This window comes from Numenius arquata, chromosome 3 (genome assembly GCF_964106895.1).
Source record: "Numenius arquata chromosome 3, bNumArq3.hap1.1, whole genome shotgun sequence".
In the NCBI taxonomy this organism is placed as follows: domain Eukaryota; kingdom Metazoa; phylum Chordata; class Aves; order Charadriiformes; family Scolopacidae; genus Numenius; species Numenius arquata.
Genome location: NC_133578.1, coordinates 31391264 through 31413665, shown reverse-complemented (window position 1 = coordinate 31413665; position 22402 = coordinate 31391264). Strand labels below are relative to the sequence as shown.

The 22402-nt window shown below is 40.8% G+C and overlaps 1 protein-coding gene across 1 annotated transcript in view; it reads right to left on the bottom strand.

The window, feature by feature from the left end:
- SATB2 (SATB homeobox 2) overlaps positions 1-22402 on the bottom strand; it is a 135345-nt gene that overhangs the window by 71133 nt on the left and 41810 nt on the right. Inside the window, exons 4-5 of the mRNA XM_074145205.1 lie at positions 3043-3169; positions 763-886 (exon numbers count right to left, since the gene is read on the bottom strand). Coding sequence (XP_074001306.1) covers positions 763-886; positions 3043-3169 — 251 coding nt within the window. The remainder of the gene's footprint in view (positions 1-762; positions 887-3042; positions 3170-22402) is intronic.

Here is a 22402-nt window from a genome sequence, read left to right as displayed (position 1 = left end):
TTTGACTTTTTAAGATACAATAGACAGATTACCCTATGATTCCAATAAAGTTTTTAGAAGGCAGCGTATTTCTCACTCCTAGCAAACTTACTTGGTCTGGGTGCTGAAGCATTTTTCTGTTTTTTCTGAGAGGCAAAGAGGACTCAGTCATGAAAATTTTATGAATCTCTTGTTATGACAATCTGAAGTACAAATAGAACTCAGGATATCTGTAGGAACCTGTGTCTTAGTGTCTTAGACATGACATCACTGCCATTTATAAAGCAGTCATGGAGAACGAGTTTTTGTTCTTTTTTTAACATAATTACATATACTTTTTTTTTTTTTGCTGTTTCCTAAAAATTGGGGCACAATTGTTAAAATAGCATACTTTTTATCACAGTTGGAGGCTGATGACAGCTACCTATGGGTTAGTAGGGGAGGCAGGCCTCTGCTAGTGGAAAGAAGCAACTCAAATCTTGGATTTGAGGATCATTAGTCCCACTGCAAAAGGTTCTGATAAAGATGTAAATGAAGAATTTGTATCTCCCTGAACAGCAGAATAAAAATCAACCAATTCATTCATGATTTCCACCTGGCAACTCACTAAGAAAACACGGTGTAAATATACTCTTTTCCATATTAATTAGAATTTCTCCTTTAAATAAAACAAGAAATTGATTTGATATTTATGGAACTGTTTAGTCTAACCCCTTTATTGAATAAATATGAGCTTTAGATTTTGTAAATTTGGCTTTCCCTAAGCCTGTTAAAAACACTGACCTGTGAGAGAGGGCATTCTTTGGCTAATGTGCTCTGATTCATCTCTTTGAGCAGTTCCTTTAAGGCATTGCGAACTGTGGCGTGGTTCCACTGCTCTGCTGGCAAGTCTTCCAACTTCGAACAACTGTTAAAACAGAAAGCAAAAAGTAGGTAGAAACATCACAGGTGCTTACACTTTTTGTACAAGTGCTATAGACCTTTAAGAAGCGCGCACAACCACGGAGTTTCCATCTTACTCAGCCCATCAAGGCGTTTCTCCTCTCTTTCCCCTCCACACCAAGCCCAACTCCCAGAAGATGTGTAGTTCAACCAAAAGAATGACAGTGCATGGCATGAATAGCTGCTAATCCTACTAAGATATAATATGTGTGCATAACCTTTCCCTCCGGGGCTTGGTGGAGAGCAAAGAAACTGCATTCATCCCCAGAAATGGCTGGATAAAGGCATCCTCTCCAGACAGAGAAAGATACTCCTGCTGGCGTAGAAAAATAAACATATATGCCACGCTGCCGCTAAAAATCCTTACACAGTAAGGGCCTGCCTTATGTGCAGGCAAGGCTTTGAGCACCAAACCTGAAAAATTGATTCTATTTCATATCAGTTCTTATACTGTCCTCATCACTGAAGTATCCAAGAGCCTCTCAGAAACACATTAAGCCATATGTCCAACATCTGTCACATGTAGTTCATTCTCACTTCCATTCTACAAGAATTGCATATGTAGTGAAGCTTTTGTCTTCATGGGACTTGTGCCTTTTTTAATTTAAGAAGTTTATGGTCTGTGTCTTCATACATGAGGACAGACCCAAGAAGCACATCAGAAAGTTGGGAGAAAGTTGTCATTGTCATTTATGCCAGAGAAACTTAATGCATGCTCTCCAATCAACCTCTGAGGTGGTTCTGCCATCTGCCTGTATGGCCTGGCTTTATCCTCAGAGTTGAAAGTTCAGGTGTGCTTGAGGAGTTCAAGTAGTCAATAACCATCTTTATCTCAAAGTCAAGGGCTATCTTCTATTTACACGGCATCCAGGCATTCAAGCACTTTGAAGATAAAGAATGAGACCTTGATCTTGGGTTGATACCCTCCAGCAATACAGACATGACAACAGGCTAGATGGACACCTGGTAGCTCATACTTCTGAAGAGATGAGTTACTGCACTCCAGTTTTATAATGGCTGAGGGCTCTAGATGCTCTATTACAACCATGCTACAGAAATGCAGTCTAGCTGAGAAACAACAGTATATAAAAACAAGGAAAGGCCTGTTAGTGGGAATTGGAAACCTCAAGCCTCATCAGAAATATAACAGGAAAGAAGCATTGCTGTTTGTGAGGTTAACATCAGTGAAGCACCAACTACTTCCAAATTCCAAACTGAATTGAAGAGTTGAAGTGTATGTATCTGCCACCAAAGGTCACAGACACACATTCCAACAGACCTCTCTTCTGTTCAAGTCGAGCTTCAAAGAATTGAGGGCAAATTATTCCAGGTTGTCTGTTATTTTTGCCTCTTCCCTCTGACATGTCCTGACCATAGAGTTGCAGCAGACTGGGCAATGTAGGCTTACCAGCAGGGTTGGGGTATGCCATGCACTGCCAGGAACCTGCTGCAACTCCTTATGCAGACATCAGTAGCTATTTGAGGACTCTTTTGGAGGCCAACAGAGAGAAAGGGGGAGAAACAGTGGGAGGGAGGGGAGAAGGGAGGGCAAGTAAGTGTAAAAGTGTCAGGAGCTTTTGCTTTGCTAATCAGAACTAGCATTCAGGGAAGGAAAATATTTTCCAAATGCCAAATGGAGCTGCAGTAACACATCCCTTCCTCATCTTCTCGCCTTTTCACTGGGAAGACCACTGGAGAAAAAAAGGAAAGTCAACAAGCTCCCCTCCTCCCCATCTCAGCAACTGGCAGTAGAAGACCTGGATTCTCACAATGCAGCCCCTGGAAAAAGGCAAGGATACAATACTTGACACAATAAGGCCTCAAGAATCCATTAAATTAAGAATTGTGGAAAGGTCTGCCTTTAAAAGCCCGCTATCTTTACTTGATTGAGTTCCTGCCCCTCCCCATTCTGCTACCATATTGCTACTTCAGAAAACACAAAATCAGTTGGAACATGCACCAAAAAGCTGCCAGGTGACCCACCCTTCTCTTCATTTTTCTTTTCATGTCATCAAAAGACCAGAAATTAATGAAGACGGGATGTGCTAATCTCTGTAGTAATGCTGTAATCAACAGAGCTGCTCAGAGAATAGAGAAGGACAGATGTTCAGAAACACCCACCTTTGTAATTGGATTTTCAATGTCACAACATGATAGACATCTTGTAGCATGTCGGCTACTGTCGCATCTGGTGCATCAGTCACATAACTGAGAGGGAGGGGATTCCACCTCCCAAGCTTGATTATTCCTGAAAACAAAAAATTCAAACTTTATATTTTATCGGCCATTTACTAAACCCTTTGATAAGCTTGTTTGTTCAGGAGATTCAGGAGCTGCCTTGAGGTTTATTGCACTCTAGCTCAAAAAGATGCGTTGTACTGACTCCTGAAACAAACCACGGGGAACAGTAGGAATAGATTTTAAATTCTTAGCAGAGAGTTGCTGACATGTTCCTGGCTCTTAAATTACCTCAAGGAAGCACAGGAGGCTTCCTCCTTTCACATCTTTCATCAGCCCACTAAAGCCTAGTTCTCTAAGTTAGAACAAGCTTTAAATACTCTATAGTCCTGATTTTCCACTCTACAAGATCTTTTAGTAAATAAATGCATTGGTTTTGACTGGAACAGGAAAATTCCTATGTGTGGGCTTTCAGCACACAGCTACAGTCTAAGCATGGTACAATTCCCAGTGTGGATGGATGGCACTGGAAACCCACCAAGTAGCAAGAGTTCACTCCAAGCTACAAGTTGCACTACGCATATGGTTGCTTTTCTTTGTGAAAAAAACAACTGCAAGCTGCTGACCGCAGATCCAAAATAGCATTTTGGGGGCGAGGGAGAATGCTGTAAGTCCTATTTCTACTTCTGTTCATTCTTTAATAGGGATCATCACCTCTTCTGGATGAGTTTGTCACAAAGACTGTAAACTTGGATGGTAAGCCATTTGGTGCAGAGGTATTATTTCTGTTTAGACAATTGCAGAGGGCCCACCCACACCAAAAACAATGACTAATACCCAGGAATGACTTCCAGGAAGACGCCAAACAAAGAAAGCCACAGTGCCATCCTACATGAGAAAAAAGCAGTTTGGCCTTGTTCTGCGCTGTCGCAACTACTGCTTTTATTCCTTCCTCCACTATGTTCCCATTGCCCCGCTGTTCTCCTCAGGTAACTTTTCTCAGTGCAGCCCTACAAGACACCAATCACCTTCACTCCCATTTAAACTGATCCCTTCTGAGGTCTGCGTATATAGGTTTTGATCTTCAAAAAGACCATCTCTAAACTCTACTGCCAGAAATACACTAATACATGAGAAAACTACTCCCCATGTGATAGCAGGAGCTCCAAGAACCCTCCTTGGGTATCTGGAAGGATGCTGTGATGCCAAGAAAGTTCAAACCTCTCCTCCTCACTTTCTACTCCCAGTTCTTCACCAGCTCTGGAACTAATCAAATGGAAACAAAAGGCAAAGGCCTTTTATCCTGATCTCCCAAACATGATCATAAAATAAATACCACCTCTGAAACAGTGAAACAAAGCTTCTTGCACAGAGACAAAAACAGAACACAAGGCTTATGAAGCCAATAAATACCTGCTATGGAATACTTTTTTCCCCATACCTGCACAGGTTGAAGAGGAAATAATTTTAGTATAAGTCCTCTTCTGTAGCACTTAAATCTTTGCATTTACCATTCACATACTTTGCAAGGTATTCTATCACCATACACTGAAAGAAGCTGGAAGTGACCAAGTTCATCCTCATGGGCACAAAGTTTCACTGTAACACGCTGGTACAGACGGGCTAATATTTCAAGAGCAGATTAGAAATCTTTTGGCAAGGGGAGATCTTGTCCAAATGAAACAAAAAGTTAGTAAGTGTTGCTTGATATCCAATGCTTGAAAATGGGAAATAAACAGAACAAAAACATTTAAATGATGCACTGTTTCAGTATTAAGATTTAACAATCTGGTGCTGAATATGCTGCAGTATAAATAGTGCCTGGACTCAGATCCAGTAGAGTAACACACAGCACTCATTCACAGCACCGTATGTCTCCAGTGCTGGCTCCTTGAGTCATATTCCACTTGCCAAGAAAAGCTGTTTTTCTTAAGGGGATAGTTTACTTAATGTTATCTCTGGTGACAACAAGAAATGCATATAGTACAGCATATATTAGTCATGAAATGAGCATCAAGGGTCCACTGAGTGAAATACATGCTGGGAAAACACAGTTTAGCTGCTGACTTTCTTCACCCCCTTCTGCTATATAATAATTTAAAGCAAAATCACCTAAAAATCCAGAAGTCTATACCAGCTTCACAGAACACTTGGCTTCCTATGTTCAACCACGCCAAGTTTTCATGTAATTGAAAAAATAAGCATCATATGTGCCCCATAAGTCACATCTAAATTGGTAATATTTTACAAGAGGCTTTATTTTTCATTCAATTAAGGAAAGCACTCAGAGAGCACACCATCTGCAACTGTTCGGGCCTGGCAATGCTGGCGAGAGATAAAGAGACAGTCGGTCACTGAAGTTACCAAAGGTGTCCCCAAACTAAAAAAGTTTAAAGAGAAAAACCACAGCGCAGCCAGAGTGCACCATGGGAAATACTACGCAAATTGCTTTACAGGAAATGTCTGCTACTACTGGAAGTTAGGGGGGGGTTATTTTTTTTTTTAATCCTCCTCTACAACTGGAGAGGAAATTGTTTTGGCTGGATCTAGACAAACACAGGTGTTACCATAACGCTCTGTGCCTCTGCAGGTTAACACCTGCTGCGAGTCCTTTACTCTGTGTTACAGCACTGCTGATGCGCGTTATTTTTTCAGCCGGTGTGATATGACGTGTGAAAATTTTTTTTCCAGAAGACATTAAGCTGGTCCAAACGATAGCCAGAAGCCATGGTTTCCATCCAGCTCCTCAGCAGCCTTCACAGGTGGTTTATTTCATGGCACCGACGTTGAACTTCAGGCAGCTCTTGGGCTGCATTTAGGAAGATCATGCCAGCTTGTCAAGCATGCAGGCTAGAAGACATCTCTGAATGACTCCTCAGTAAAATCTGAATGGACCAAAATTTTCTCCCTAAAAAGGTCCCTTCTCATTCAGGACTGGGCATTTCTAGTGTAACAGCAACCCAAGATGAGAACAGCCTGGTAGCAAGGAGTCACTTCCACATACGGGTTTTTTATTGTTCCTCTCATTGACTCCGAATGGTAGAGCTCAGGCCTTTTATGAAATCACTTTAACAGGCCTGACTGAGCTTTCATCCGACCACGACCGAGACTTGGCAGTAAGGACGGGAATGAGCAAAGGTCACTGTGTTACTGACGAATATACTACTGCTCCAGGAATATCACTCCTCTGCCAGCTCTAGGCCTTCTCAAAATTACGTGTGGATAATGCGCAGCAGATCAGACTGCTCAGGAAATCCAAAAGCACATCTTTCGTGAATTCACACTCTTCTGTTAATGGGTCTGGGTCTCTTTCCTGTATCAATGATCCTTTGAGACTCTCTTCCTGTAAGAGTTTTTTGAAGGGGAAGTTCAACAGGTTTCAAAGCTTGCACACACTCAAGAAATGGCCATACACTAGAACAGCTCTCGAGAACTCGTCTAGAAATGGATGAATGCAGCCCAGGCCAGTTAGTCAACTAAGGACAATAAATAGACCAACCAGTTTTCTCAAAAGAAATTTTTTTCAAAACATATTTTAGAAGAGATTTTCCATCCACGCTGGATGTTAGTTCTTGAATGGCATGTCCTTCTACAGACAAGTCTTATATTAAGTTTAAGCTTCAGCGTCATCAAAATGCAGACAGGGAAACCAGAAAAGAGTAACCTAGTTTAAAATTTGAACAACTCCCTTTACTCCCAAGAATGCCCGAACAAACTAGCAGCAAACTTCTGTGATCTCCAGTGTAAGGTTCATACATAACAACGACCACAATTCACTGCTGTCTTCCACTTGGCCAGTGATGTGCCATGCTGCCAGAGTGCTTTCAATTAGTTTCATTTAAAATGCAGCTCCTTTGGGGAAGAAAGCGATAACTACACAAGTCAGAGCAGAACAATACATTGAACAAAAGGTTTGCCCAGCTACATCATGGTTGACCTCTATACCTAGCAGAATTCACCCCAGGATCTTTATGACCTTTATTCTACAGTATCACCTGAAAGAATAGTGCATCCAAAGCACTGGGATTATTCCTGGGACTTCACTCTAGTGAGATGAGAACTGAATGGACGCAAGCTTGGGAGTAAAGCAGACTTCTAGAATAACTACATTAATCAGGAACACAGCAACAGCAAAAGCAAAAAGCTGCTTTCCTAGAAAAATACAGCTGAGACAGCAAACCCTTTCATTTCTAGGTAGCGCTTACTCTGTCCCACAAAATTATTTATCTACATGAGCAAGAAGCCTCATTTGTCTGTGCAAACTGAGAGACAGCCATACAGTACACTTATTACAAGAATGCCACATCTGGGGTTTAGAATATATATATATATATATAATAGTCTAGCTAGTCTAACTATGACACTTCTTGGTCATAAACAGAATAAGGTCCGGGTCCTGCATCTCCCAGTCACCTGCCCAGTTAATTTTTTATCTGGATAGTCGCATGGGAATTCCTAGGCCATCTCATGGACACTTCAATACATCACTATTGAAAAACTGAACTCTTAAAATGGAGCATTTTCCAAATTTCTTTTTGCAGCTAAACAGAACAAAAGGGACTGGAACACACCTCACGCTGTCACAGGCTCCCTTCACAAACCATCTCCCGCTGCCACCGTGCTTAGATTTCTGATTTCACCTGAGTTACATCTTAAATGGATACTTGTAGGTAGGCCACACAGGATTAATGCAATTTATTTAAAATGCTAATCTGCTGGGTTAAAATTAAGTCACGGGATCAAATGAAGGACATTTTGGAAGTTCCATTTAGCATCACCACCCCCACCTCAACATTTTTCTGGAAACAGCTACAAAATGAATCATGAGTAATACTTGCCCAAATATGTACAAAGAGGGAAAGAGAAGGAATTTTGTGTTCTTTGGCTAAAGGGGAAAAGAAGGATAGCAAAGAATACTGATTCCTTACCAAACACTAGCATAAGATCCCCTGGGCTATATTTACTCCTTCAAAATGTTTTGAGCAATTTGATTCTGCAGAGTTATACTGGACCAGAGCTGTGCCTCACGTGGCTGTGGCTATCCAGAGCTGTGCTAGGTGTCCTAGTGTTGGCTTCCCTGCGCCACAGGATGACAGCCTGAGAGTGTCCCCCTGCACACACAAGGCTGGGTGAAGAATGCAACCAACATCTGCTGCCGTGCTATGAGTTCAATCAAATAGTTTTGTTTAAACATCTTACTTTTTAACAGCAGCTCTTATCAACACAACAGAAACTCAGGAGAAACTGCAGATTAGCGTTAGCACCCAAACGCTTTCGATTTGATTTTACAACCCCAAACGAAAGGCCTCAGTGAAACACTCAATAAAACCCCCCACTTCTGGGACCATCAAGCCATTTATCTATCAGCCACTACTGACAGAGCCTCCCTACAAGATGGGCAGGCTCTTGTGACGTTGATTGCATCTGTTTATCCTCTTCAGAGGCATCTTGTCCCTATGCTATAGCATGTAATTTTCCTTTGTTCAGCTGTGCTTTGTTACACAAATTAAAAACTGCCTGTCCCATGTAATAAGTACATAGAATTATTTATCCATAAATCAGTTTGCAGGAAATCACTACCCTGCAGTACATAATAACTCAGCCTGTGTTTCTAACCTGTGCCCTGGCTGTAGTATATCATCAAACTGTAACAACATAAAGGCATAATTTGCAGTTATTATTGTTAATCCAGCAAAGGGAATGACTTTTCAAGCAGAAAAGAGAAAAAAACAATGTTAACAATTTACAAAAAAATCCTGATTGTATTAATTTTTGTATTATACTATTGAGCTGCCTTTTCTAGCTCTTATGACAATTTAAAAAATATTATACTGCCTTTGCCCATCACTATAAGGGTGCCCATATCATTCTAGTGAATTTCAATCAGTGACATATTGGGGTAATAGATGGGAAAAATAATCAGCATAATCCTCCCCTGCACTTCTAAAGCGTCTTTCATCAGAGGATCCCAAAGCACTTTAAAAACATTAATTAATTAAGCTTCGTAACATCCCTGTGAGTTAGACTGTATTATGCCAATTGACATATCGGTGATTTAGTGACTGAAAGCATACAATGAAGATAATCCTATGTTTATGTCAATACAAAAGAATTCCCCTCCTTTCTCATTTCAGTCCATAGTAAATAATTCAGTGAGAGAACAGGAATAAACTATGTGATTACACTATGGTGTGCACATCCACACATCAACAGGAACACCCACACTCCCTGAATGACGAACACTCCACCCCAGCTCGTGGGACTTGGGTAACGTCAGGGCTCTGCACAAAAGGGTGACCTTCACCCAAGGGGGAGGCACGGCCGAGCTACCCCAAGCTCTGGCAGCGCAAAGCCTTTGCTATTGCCGCTTTAAAAATGCCCTCATGAACTATGTGGACCAACAGTGGTTTACAGAATGAATTCTTGAGGTGCAACAACGCACATATGAGCTGATCAATTTAAACACTCGTATCTAGCCTTTCTGGCTTTCAGATCTGTATCAATACACAGACTTTTATACAGACTATGCATTTACATGATTATATATGATATTTATATGATTATATATTAAAATGTTTATAGAAACATGGATGTGAGTAACTGTCAATAGAAAGACTGTTACAAGGTTTAATTGCTGAACTTCAGAGTACTTTCACAGATGAAAATCGCTTTGATATATGAAGCTTGGTTGAGTTTTTAATTTTTTGAATGCTAGTGTTGCCCATTCCTTTCCTCCAGCATGACTGTACTCAAGTATTTGACTTAAATAACATACACCAAGCAGTTCGATGCCTTGTAATTCTACATATCGGGTTTACATTTTACTGTAAAAAGATTGTGCTTCATGTAATAGATGCTGCTTCACATTTGGGAAATGTTATGTGAGGACCCTGACTTTTATTAGATTAATTTAATATAAGCACTAAGTTACTAGACTAAATTAATAAAGATCTTCTTAAAAAAAAAAATGGGGGGGGGGAGAGAGAGAGAGAACAGAATGAACCCACAAATTAAATAAAATTTTCTGAAGCTTGTTATTTTGGAAGTCTTTATTTAATTTTCCAACCCCCTATTCTGTTCGAAAAAAACAGCCAATAATTAGAAAGGAACCAAAAAAAAAAAAAAGGTTGATGTTATTTACTTCGGGGATTATTTTTAGAACTGTTATATGATAGAACATGAATACCCCAAATAAATAGAAGGGTGAGGAAGCAAAGGAGATACAAAATATTACCAAGAAAAAAAAGTATTTTTTACATTTTTCTATATTACTTTAAAAACTATTACCTCCATTGAGGAAAACCACATCTAGCCCTGCATAACATCTCTCGTTTGGCATTTCTGGGATGGTACAAGTCTGCACTTACCTTGGACAGCAAGAATTAATACATGAATAAAGAGAGAAACCTTCTTTTTCTCTCTTTTGTCTGAGAAAGAACCACTCGATAAGCATCATTTCCATGATGAAGTCTTTTCAGTCATGAAAACTCATGACAGAAAGGCTGCTGCATTCAGGATATTAGCATCTCTTAGCAGTTGCCCTTCATAACCCTGTTGTCCGCAGCTCAGCTTCACCCTCCACCAGCACGTCCTCTCCTGAAAGGCATCACCACACTGGAACTACTTTTCTCAGCAGTATTATTTGCAGTAGCCCCAACACCCGTAGGGTTGCAGCACCCACTCTTTCACTAACATCATCCCCACATAAAGCCCAAAGCATGGCACTCTTCCCCACTTTTGCTTGAAATTACTCTCTTTTGGGCAACGTCTTGCTAAGTCCCTTCCCAGCTGAACCCTGGGAACGCCTGAGCTTGCTCAGCCGCACAGCAGCAAAGGCTGTGCCTCCTCCCAGGGAGCAGTGGCTGCTGAACCCCTTTGAAATCCAGACGAGGAGTGTCACAACTCAGGCTATTCCCTGGTCAGAGAGGTCCCGTGCCTGGAGGTTTGCTTTGCCATCTTAAAACCACCACTGGTTCCTTTTGCTTTGGACAGCAGATGCCTCCCTCTGCGTCCCAGGCTCCCTGGCAAAATGCTGGCTGCTTCTCTGCCATCCCTCCAACCCTGGCACCAGGACCACAGCTCCTGTCTATAATTTAGTGCCTCCAGAGAGCCAGCATAGGCAGATACTGCTAGTGGGGACCTGTAATGTGCGTCCACCTCAGCCTCACAGGCTGAAAATTGGGGCTTTAGTGTATTTGCCTCAGTTGCTAAGAAACATGAATGCAAGTGTACTCAACAGGTGGTGCTTTTCTTCACTGCACATGTTTCTTTAACAGCTACAAATGATGCCTCGCTCATCTCGCCCCAAATCCTGGACTCAGCGACTGTATTGCCACCTCATAACCTACAAGGGGCTGCACATGAGTAAAAGGACCAGAACTTTACATAAACATTTGCTTTCCAACCTCCTTTGTCAGCTTCCTGCCAGCCCAATGCCACCGACACAACCTGCCTCACGACATCTCCAGCAAGGAGAAGGCGGCATCTGAGCAGTCTTTGGTCCCCACCCTCCAGAAGCCTTTCTTGGCTTTTATATTGTCATATTCTCAAATGGAGAAGAGAGGGAGAGGCAGAAGATGTTTTCCTTCTTTGGGGAAAAACCTGTATCTGTTTTAAAAAAGATGCCAGTGCCCCAAACTCCTTCGGTTCACCCAGCTTCAATGCTCGCCTATAAGCTCCACAGGGAAAGAGCCCACTGAGCAGGAAAAAAGCACAATAACATGGCATTGCAACTCAATACATAAAACACATTTTAAAGGTTATACAAGAGCATTGCTAATAGGACATTGTAGAGGCTAATAGGCTTAGAATTAAGCCTACAGACATTGTTTGGCCTTGTATGAATCTGAATATCCTGCCTACTCACAGTAACACAGCTACACAGAGCACAGGAAGCCTGGCTCAGGCTGCAGACATACAGTAGCCAACGATCTTTGTGTTGAGTCAACTACAAGTAGATTTGAAAATTCATGGGTCTCAAGTCCAAAGAAAAATAAGGACACACAGCATGCTGTGCTGCACAAACAAACCCCTAAACTGAATGCAGATTCATATTTTGGCCTATGTAGTTTAACAGCTTAATCTCTTTAGTTTAAGATTTGTCTCTTTTGGGGTTTTCCTTATGCTGAACAAAGACTAGCAGAACATTTTTTCACTAAATTACTACTTTTGGCTTGCCTTCTGTCTTTTCTTTCCGCCCACTTCCATGAAAAAAACCAATATGAACAACTGAAGAACTAGTAGGACAGCAGCTAACTAGCAGGACAGAAAAGCGTATATTGCTGAGAAAAGAGAGGGATTTGCTGAAAACCCCAAACAATGACTGCTTCCGCTAATTCAACAGGAATGCAATATGTGAATATACAGTTGCTGTTACCTCTGCAATTTGACTCAGAGGTCCTTTGCTCTCTGTAGCTGCATTATTGTAAGAGCATATCCAGATCCACACAAGACCAAATGATGATCACAGGCTTGATCCTAGTACCTTTAATGACATTCAGTTAAGAACTAGATCCACCATGAAGCAGTTAACAAAGGAGGTAAGACTTGTATTCTAGCAGTTTTATATTAAAAAACTATAAGGAAGCAAAATTATACATAAGTAAATGTACATGCACACATATATTAAAGAATATGCCATAGACCAAAGACTGAGGATTTGTTGATCTTCAGGCTCAGGTCTCCCTCATAGCTCATAAACAGGTAAAAGGCAAAGGATCAAGCCTCACCCTTCCCTTACAAATTGTTCTACTAGAGAGAGACAGAGCATAGTATCTTTAAGGTTGCAGTATTTCTTTTCAAAATAAATTTTAATAATCCTAGTCTCTAATTTGGGCAGCACTGTAAATTCAGATACATTCCGTTAAATTAAATACAATTTTTTCCTTCACTGACACTTATTTCAGTCGATAAACCTGATTCTCAGGTTCCTCATCTCCTTCTTTTCTTCCAAGCAAAAGCAAACAATTCTGCATTTCTGACAAGTCTAAATAAAGCTTTGCTGGTTACTGAACTATGCTACATTTCCTATCAACAGAAAAAAAAGGAGAAAAAAAAAAAGACTGTAGTTCACCACTAAAGGAGATGACTCAGAGCAAGCAGGAACTATTACCAGACTCAGAAAAAACAGTTTTCCCTTGTACCGTTGATGAGCCCACATTATGCTGAGATGAACCCAGATTTGTTTTCTTAGCCCACATCTTCCTAGAACTGAACCTATTTCCTCATAAAACCACCAGATCCTTTATGGATCCCTTTAGCATTTTCATCTTCACATTAGTCCATTTGCAAATGAAAGACTGAAAGAACTATTTTTTTTTTACTTGAATTATAATTTTCTGTGCACATGGCAAAGACAGGAAAGAGTTATTCACCTTCTGGATCTGGAGGTTTGCAGCACACGCACGTCATGCTTTGAAGCATTTCCAGAAGTTTACTGCTTCTTTATGTAGCAGCTAAGATCCTCGTGTAATCACAGGATAGAGAAGCTATGGAGCTGCTATGAAGACAATTAACTCTATCCCAGCCAAAACCAGTATTGGCAGACACCACCAGACACTGCAAGACTCAATAAAGCCTCAAGCATTGGTAGCACTGCAAACACCCTCATGAGATGGTGGAGAGCTCTAGTACCTCCTGAGATCCATCCTCCAGTAAGTAGCTCACAGTGCTTCACAATCCACCAAGCTGGAAGGCAACACACCAGCACTCTCAGGTCTCTTTGTGGCATAGCAGACACCTTAAGAGATAAGTCATCACAACAGCCCCGACAATGGCTCTACTGGTGAAAGAAATTATTGTTTAATACCAACACTCCTGTACTAAACCAATTTTTGTACCAGAACTCCATTCCTCCAGAGCTCAGTGCTCTTACCACTTCTTTCTCTTTCCTAAACTATGTCTCATGTTCAAGCGCAAAGAGCTAAAAAATCCCCCACGTTGATGTTTCAAGAAAAAAGGGAGGAAAGACTGTCATTTCTAATAATCTCCCAAAGCCTCAGGTGTCTTGGGCCCACATACGCACAACTTCTACATGAGTGTAAGCAGAAAGGGAATCCAGAGGCCCAATTGCAGTTCTGGGGAATATTGTTAAATAAAGATACACTGGGATGATGCCTTATACAGAACATGGTACCAATGCTGGAATCTACCAAAGATGCATTTCACCATAAGTTACAACCTACGCTGCTGCCAGCGTTCTCTGTACCACAAATACACAGTAATTGACTGGGGATTTCAACTAATAACATCACAGCAAAGGAGAGAATAAGATACAAATAACAGTAGTTCCCAAAGTCTTATGGAGGAAGATGAAGACACTGCATGCACATGCATTCCCGAAAGAATAGGCAGACCGACCCTCCAGTAATCCAGATATATTCTCCTCTCTTTACTTGCACAGGGAACCTCCACACTGAGGGAGCACAACCAGCACAGCAAGCATGACACAAAGAGGCAGCTTTGGGAGGTTTATCGTTTTCACAATCTGATTGATTTCAAAGGTCACCCTGGAGAAAAAGCCTCAATCTGGTTTCTGCCGACACAGTCATTTCCCACAGCCAATAACTATTCCCTGCTCTTGGCACTCACTCAGGTAGTGGGACGTGGGTTGCACTGTGGGTATCTGCATCTTAATGAAAGTCTATTTTACTCCCCCAAAGTCTGTTGTTCATTTGGAGACATGGAGCATTATTGGCTGTTTCGTACTGCAGGTCTTAAGACAGGTATAAGCTGCAAAGAAATAAAGACTTTCTGAGTAAGTAGAAACTTTATTACTAAAGAATTATCCCAGAAGTCTGAGATGCCTTTTTCAGACTTCAAAACCATTTGAAATTTCTTTTTCTAACCAGTTAAACAAAGGAAGAAAAAAAAAAAGAGTATATGGAGTAAAGAGGTGAAGCTGCACACCCACTACATGGGATACTCCAGAACTTCTTCAGGTCTGTAAGCTCTCTGAGTAGAGGCAGTTCAGCTTTTCTGCCTGCCTTTTTGATGGGCAGCGCTCTAGGTGAGGACCAAGCACCCATCATAATGCATGTCCACCTCACCTGGAAAAATCTACTGCCTCAGAAATAACCTCCGTTCTTCATTTCACATTTGAGTTTATGGTGGATGAAAATCCAATTAAAGGAGCCTATCAGCACTAAAACATCTCTCATGTTCCCCAGGTGATGGCCCTGGTTCACAGTTTATCACAGAATAACTAAATCAATGAGCTCATGCAATAAGCTTCCCAGTCAGTGTGACCAGGCACCACTGTGGTGTAGCGTGGATGTAAAAGGACAAAGCAACAACATTAAAATTGTAATTTAGGAGAATAATCTTAAATATTAAATGAAATGGATAAATTACGGATTAATCTATAAGATTTTGTGAGACACGTCTTCCTTTAGATACACTGTTCTACACCAAACATGTTGCTCTCATGAAATTTGAGAAGTCATTCAATCAAGTCGGGCTGAAAATGAAGTTCTACTCAATAAGGAAGAATTTTTCTGCTGGTGACCCAAAGTATTGGCCCCTCTGTTACTTCTTTTACCCATGCTGAGGTGAAATACTTTTCATGCCCAAAGAAGGGAACTGAAAATCTGGAGGCCCCTCATCCAAAAATGTCTAAAGAACACTGTTAACTTATAGAAACTAAGATACCAGTTTGTAATGGAACTACTCTGTCCATCTGTAATGGAACACACTAGGCTGTGCTAACATAAGCTCTTTACAAAGAGCAATGAAATGGAGGTACCAATTTCAAGACATTAAGGACTTAAGCCAGCTTTTATGCAGGTACATAGTGTACAAAAGGCTTCATATTCCATTAGCTATGTCATGTGCCTGGATAGGCCCTGTTTAAATAAGAGGTATTTCCTATCTGAAGCACCTTTTGAATATTTTTTACACAGCAAATGTAACAAAGTCACAACTAAAACTTTAAAGTGATCTTGGCAGAACTGCAAAATTATGCTATTATCATGGCTGAGGTGTTTTTTGTTAGTAGGGGAAAGGGAATTTGCAGTGCCCTATCTCATGAGAGACAGGTAGACTTGACAGGCTGATGGGCAAGAACAATGCACACTCTCCCTCCGCCTCAGTGAGACAGCAGAACCCTCCAACAACAACTGCCCCAGCCAGAAAATGGTCTCAACCTTGTTGGCAGCCCTTTAGGTCTCCTTCTGTACAAAAAAAAAAAATAGTTTTAATTTTTACAAATAAATGAGTAAGTTTTCTTTGCTACTAAAACAGAGCTCAGACTCATCACAGTCCATAAGATGCTTCAACCCTGGCTCAGAATCCCTCCTGGCAAGCAGCTCTGCTGGTCAGTGTCTGCTCACCCACCCACCCGGTGCCACATCACTGTCACCTTCCTCCTCCTGCCCACACCATGCTGCTTCCATCTCTGAATGACAGCCAACCTCCTCCTAGCTCTACAGGAATAAATCTCCAGACCACAAACCTCTAATATCCCCTCTTCCTACCCCCAAGGCAATGACTTACACTCTATTTAGCTTGAGTCATGACTTTTCTTCCCATTTTCTTACCATGTATGTTACCCAAATTTATAAACAAGAGGAAGAGGAGATCCCTAGAGACTGCCATGGGTCTAGTCTACTGGGATGAGCGAGGGCTGCCTGCTCCATGAGAGCCATGCCCACGGGTACCCACCACCAGGCATGCTCACTCAGCCTGTACAGCACAGAGCAGCGCAGAAAACACAGGGGTGCCAGCTCCCAGGGCAGGGAGAAGCTATCCTTGCAGATGAGAAAGGAACGCGGCAGGCAGGCAAGGCGATCTCTGCCAGTCACGTTCACACCTCAGCGATAGCTTTCTTCACTGTGCACATATGGGCTACACATTTAACTGGCCGGCTGCACAGACCCATCTCTCCCTGCAGTCAAGGGGAAAAAAAGATTTCATTTTTTTTCACTAAAATAACCCACTTTACTGCCAAAGCAAATAATTTCTCATACAGTCTCTCCTGGATCAGTTTTCATGTATCCATTATTAAATATTCAATGGAATAACTATTTTTAAATAACATGTATAATACCCTTTAAGTGGCTGCAAATATTATATGCATAGCCACATAATGGGAGAGAACAGATCCATCAGTTTGAATCATGCTCCCCTTACTGATTTTCACAGCAAAAGTAGTAAAGTATTTGTAGGGAGCTCATACAATAAAATGCAAAGTGAATCTAAATTAAAAAGAAAAAACAAACCACTTAACTTCAAGGGACTAACACTTTCCCCCCTTCTTGCATATAAAGATATGTCTATCTGTATTAATACTGGACATTATACAGCTGATATATACGTATGTATGTATGTAAATTTAGACACAGGTACATAGCATGTTGGTATAACTAAGAAAATAAAAATGTAGGAAGAAAAAAAGATTTGAAAAAAAAATTTTTTTTTTTCAGTTCTTTCCCCTACTAATGCCAGAAAACTCTCTGTATTTCATCTTGGGGTTTGAAAATTAGTAGTCATTCTCTGATGATATTTTTATGAGAAGCCTTCAACTATAGAAAGTTGGTAGTTATTATTTCTATTGCAGAAAATTATCTTCAACAAAAGTTCAGCAGATCACCACCAAAAGACGACATTTTTTCCCAAATATTCCCTGTGTAACACAGATCAGTAGACTGTGGAAGTAACAGATATTTTGCTTCAGTGGATGAAATCAGGGGAGAAAAAGGAGAAATCAGTTCATGAAACCACAACTTGCGTAACTGGTTTTGCTTAAATGAAAAACAAATCAACTGATCATTTCCTGGCAGATGAAGCATTACATTAAAACAGAATTTAAGAATTTTTTTCTTTAATTATTTAGCCCTTATTCCCTATCACTCTGTTCCCTTTTTATTTAAAAACTTGTTTTTAAAGCAGATATATTTTGAAGGAGAAATTCTGTCTCAAATTAGAAAAAGCTGAAACAGGAAAATTACAAAACTAGATCACCTTGAAACAACATATTTTTAAATCTAATGCCCATGCCTCCTCTGCTGTTTAACTTTCTCTCCCGGCAAAACTATTCAATGAATTTGATAAGACTACTAATATATTTGTTTAATTCCCCAGCCCCTGCCCTCCATGAACAGCTTTTACGTGGATTTGTCAATTGGCAGGGCAGCGGTGCAGCCCTGGCGGGTGAGTTTCCCAGGTGAGAGCTCAGCCCTCATGAATCCAAGTTCATCGCTCGCCACATTGCTAATGAGACAAGTGCAGCCCAACACGAGGTTAATTGTCAGAAGCAATAATCTAAATTAAACTGGCCAACATTCAAGTAAAAGGTACCATTTAAAATATCTTTTTCAAATGAAAGCAATCTCAGGACTTTATTTGCCTACTCAACATAGAATTCCAAGTTTTAAAAAAAACCTTCCTTTTCCCCTCTAAGGAACCGAAGTAATTATTTTTAATACAGTGACATATGTTAGACAAAAGTATTAAGGAGGGGGCTTCATTCCACTCCAAGTCTCCACGGAATTTTCCCTTATGTGATCACACATCTGAGCTCAGATTTTAACCCAACCAATGAAGATTTTTTGAAATAATGGCTATTAGCTGATGAGAAATCCTTTCATAAATAATCCTGAAACATGGAAGATCTGGTATGATGTTCCCAGCACTGAGAATTATAATTAAAACAATATGGGGAATTAAAAAAAAAAAAAAAAAAAGCGAGAGTTCACAAAAACATTTGAGAAATGGCTCAAGTCAACTCAAAGCTCACTTGGTTTTGGCTGGGACTGCAGGCTCACGACAGCTTCAGGCTGCCAAAACAAATACAACCACCCGTTTCTTCCCGATGCTTTCACCCAGGGAGGGACCTGCTCCTTTGCTTTCCCCTGCTACGATAATGACATGCCTGCTAGGATTTGATTTGGGTTCATACCCCTGCCTGCCTTTGAAACAATTATTATTTTGTTAATTGTGAGAAGAAAAGGACTTAAGTGGCACCTCAGACTGACATCATAACCAATAGCTTCCAGATAATTGTTATGTGCTGTAATTAAAATAATGCACATCATTTAGGCGAAAAGTTTAAAAATACCTTGGGGGAAAGTAGTTCAGGATATAATTCCACACAGGGAACCTGTATAATTTTGGTTGTAACCACAGAGGGAAAATGCAGAATTTAAGATAGAAATTATTCACTTACCATGCAGAGTTAGTATAAAAAAGCGTATTCATCTAATAAGAATGAATGTTGTGGGTGCAGTTACAACGTTTTATGCATACCCATAAGCAATGACTGCAACATGCAGGAAAAAGTAGTTTTCAATTAACCTTTTTTATATTTTTTAAATTATTTCATTCTTTGTCATTTCTATGAAGATAAGAAAAGCTGATAAGTGGACACAAAGCTCCCTTTCAAAGCACTCAGTCATCTATACCTTTTCTCTGCATTAGTGACAATCAGAATACCCAGGTTTTCAAAACTCCATAATTTTAGCCTTGAACATGAGATCGTTTTACGTCGGGTAACGCAGTGAAAAACCTCTCAACTGAGTAACGATAAATGTAACAAGAAAGAATAATGCTGGACAAAATACTAGGAAAGAGAGTGGATTCAAGAAAGTAATATTACATGAGAAAAAACTTGGCTCAGCTTTTAATGCTATTCCACAAGAAGTGCCTTTCTTTTTCTAACACAGAGTTGAACTCTTGAATCACTACAAATGCCTTAGTCTAAGAGGTAGCTGGCAAACACAGTGGCATGAAAAGCATCCTGAATTAGACTTGGCCAGTTCCAGATGAGGATGCTGACTTGGGCTAGTTATAAACATTTTTACATTTCTCTTTTTTTTTTTTAATTCCCATTTGGGAAGCTGCTGGTCCCTCTCCCAAACATATCAAATTTAATCCACCGTGCAGAAGCTTTGTTACATTCCATTCCTTTCCTTGGATGCATCGGACAATCTACTGCCTACTCAGCGGGAACGTACAAAACGACACTCTCAATGCACTAAAATGCGTTAAGTCTGGACGTTCGACAGAAGCACATATTTCTCTTCGATCACCAGCACAACCAACTGCAGCAAGCTGTACCAGCAGCACAAAGATGACTTCTTGAAGGCAAATAGGCAGTGGCAAAACTGAGAAGACTTAAGAGTTCCTGAACTTTGATGTAGGTATTAATCCTAGGCTACTGCCCTGCTCCTGCTGCCCGATTCTTAATGTGCACACAAAAGCAAACAACAGATGGTCAATTCATAAGACCAGCAATATTGGCATAATCAACACAGAGTTACTGATCTATGCCCACATTCAGCCAACCACTGGCTGGTAGATCAGCTGAGCAATGAATACAGGTGCTTGGAGAACACCTAAAGAAAGGACTTCACTCACTGGGTCAACTGAGTAAGGCTCTTCATGGTCCACGTTAACATATTTACAAAAATCACTTTTCATTTCTCTTCATATGTAGTGGTTTCATCTCATTCTCCTTTTAAATCTGAATTTCTCTTTCAGATGTGGGAAGCGGGCATTTTAGTCTTCATTTCTCCACAAATATTATCAAAGGGCCATAACATAGTCCCACTTAAAAATGTAAGGAAATACTCTAATGAATAACTATTACAGATGCAAAGATATAGAACTGCCTGTTTTAGCATTAAAAGCAAAAAATATTTCCAAGCAGCTTTTCTAATTGGACTAAAAATATGCTAGGCTGCATCCAGCTTATCAGTTCTGGTTCTGAAGTATACTCTTCATCCTCTCATCGGAGATTTGAAGAAGGACACAACTACAGTAAGGCCAGAGGCGTTAAGTAGTCAGGACACAGGGGAAAAAAATAAGGCAAGCCTTGGTTTTTTTCTTTTTCTTGCAAATGAAGAAATATACCATAGAAGTCTCCTACCTGCCTGACACTTTGCACCTCCAGCAGTCAAAGAGCAAAAAGCACATTAGACAGCTGTAGGACTGCAATCCAGCAGAAGCCTGTTTCCTGTCCCAGTCCAAAGTCACTGATCTCAACAGGGCAAGCTATAGAGCAGCTACTCGGACCAGCTTGGTGAGGTTAAAGTTATTTACTTCTGTCAATTTAAGCCCAAACTGTAAATGCTTATTCAGTCTTCTTACAGCTTTAACAATTCAAGCAAGCAGGATGATGACCACCTTTGCAGGGCTAAGCTGCCATTTACTGCTAATTAGAATTAAATAAAAGCAGACAGATTTGGAAAACCTAAAGCACTTTCAAAAAATTACACTCTGCTCCAAGACCTAACACAGTAATAGATTCTCACAGGAATAGCTATTTCCCTGGCAAGACAGTGCAATAATGCAATTACTGCCATTTAATTAATTTATATTCTCAAAATCTGTCTCCTTACAATTTCTAAGTATTTCGCTTTAACATCAAGATAGGATTTTCAACCCCAGTTTGCCATAGCAACCCCTGCAACAAATGGCAGCTGTCTATAAAAAGGGGGGACTCTTTGAGCATGCATGCACGGGTTGGTACCATTTGTTTTAAAGCAGGTCAGAGCACAATGGACCTTTTCTACCGTGTGGGATTGAATACCAAGAAATCTCACTTCAAGGGCTGCCACGCTCCTCTGCAAAATGAAATGACACTGCTGCTAAGTCTGGATGTAATTACAGATATGAAAGGATGGCTGTGAAAGTTTGCTTGTATCTTCCTCTCCCTTCTATACTATAGATGCAGTTGCCATACAGCTGTTAACGTCCTGAACAAGTAACGTAGCAGACTTAACACTTCCTTTCATTTTGCTTAAGTGTTAGTATACAGTGGTGGCTGTTAAAGCATGTTTGTCACTAAAGAATGAGACCTTTGTCTGTCTGTCACAGGCAGAGCTCCCCCCTGCCTGCCTGCCGCAGCCCAGGGCAAAAGCTATACCGGGAAGCCTTGACCTCCGGCCCAACAAGGACGCTTAGCAGGGCTAAGGGTAATCCCGACTCCTCCTTGCTCATTCAGCTTCTCGAGCTGTTTGAAGCAATCATTACCAACTCAGCTACATTTTGTGGTCATATTATAAAATGAATCATTGTTCAACAGTCCAAGATTGCTAAACTCTTTTTATGTGTGGTTTAGAGTAGAGTCACTGGTTGCTCCGACCCCTCAGAGTTGTACTCCCTCCAGTCTAGTCGCAGCGGGGAAAGCGCTCGTCCTTGGCGCTAGCCCAGATGTAGGATGGTGTAACAGAGCAGAATTTGGCCTCTAGTACTTGTTCTCACAAGCTCCCCATAAGCTAGCCAAGATTTTTTCAGCCACTTCCTTCTGAAGAGCTTTTACCTCAGAGAGTCTCTAGCTTTTGTGCAGTCTTAGCATGACGACTTC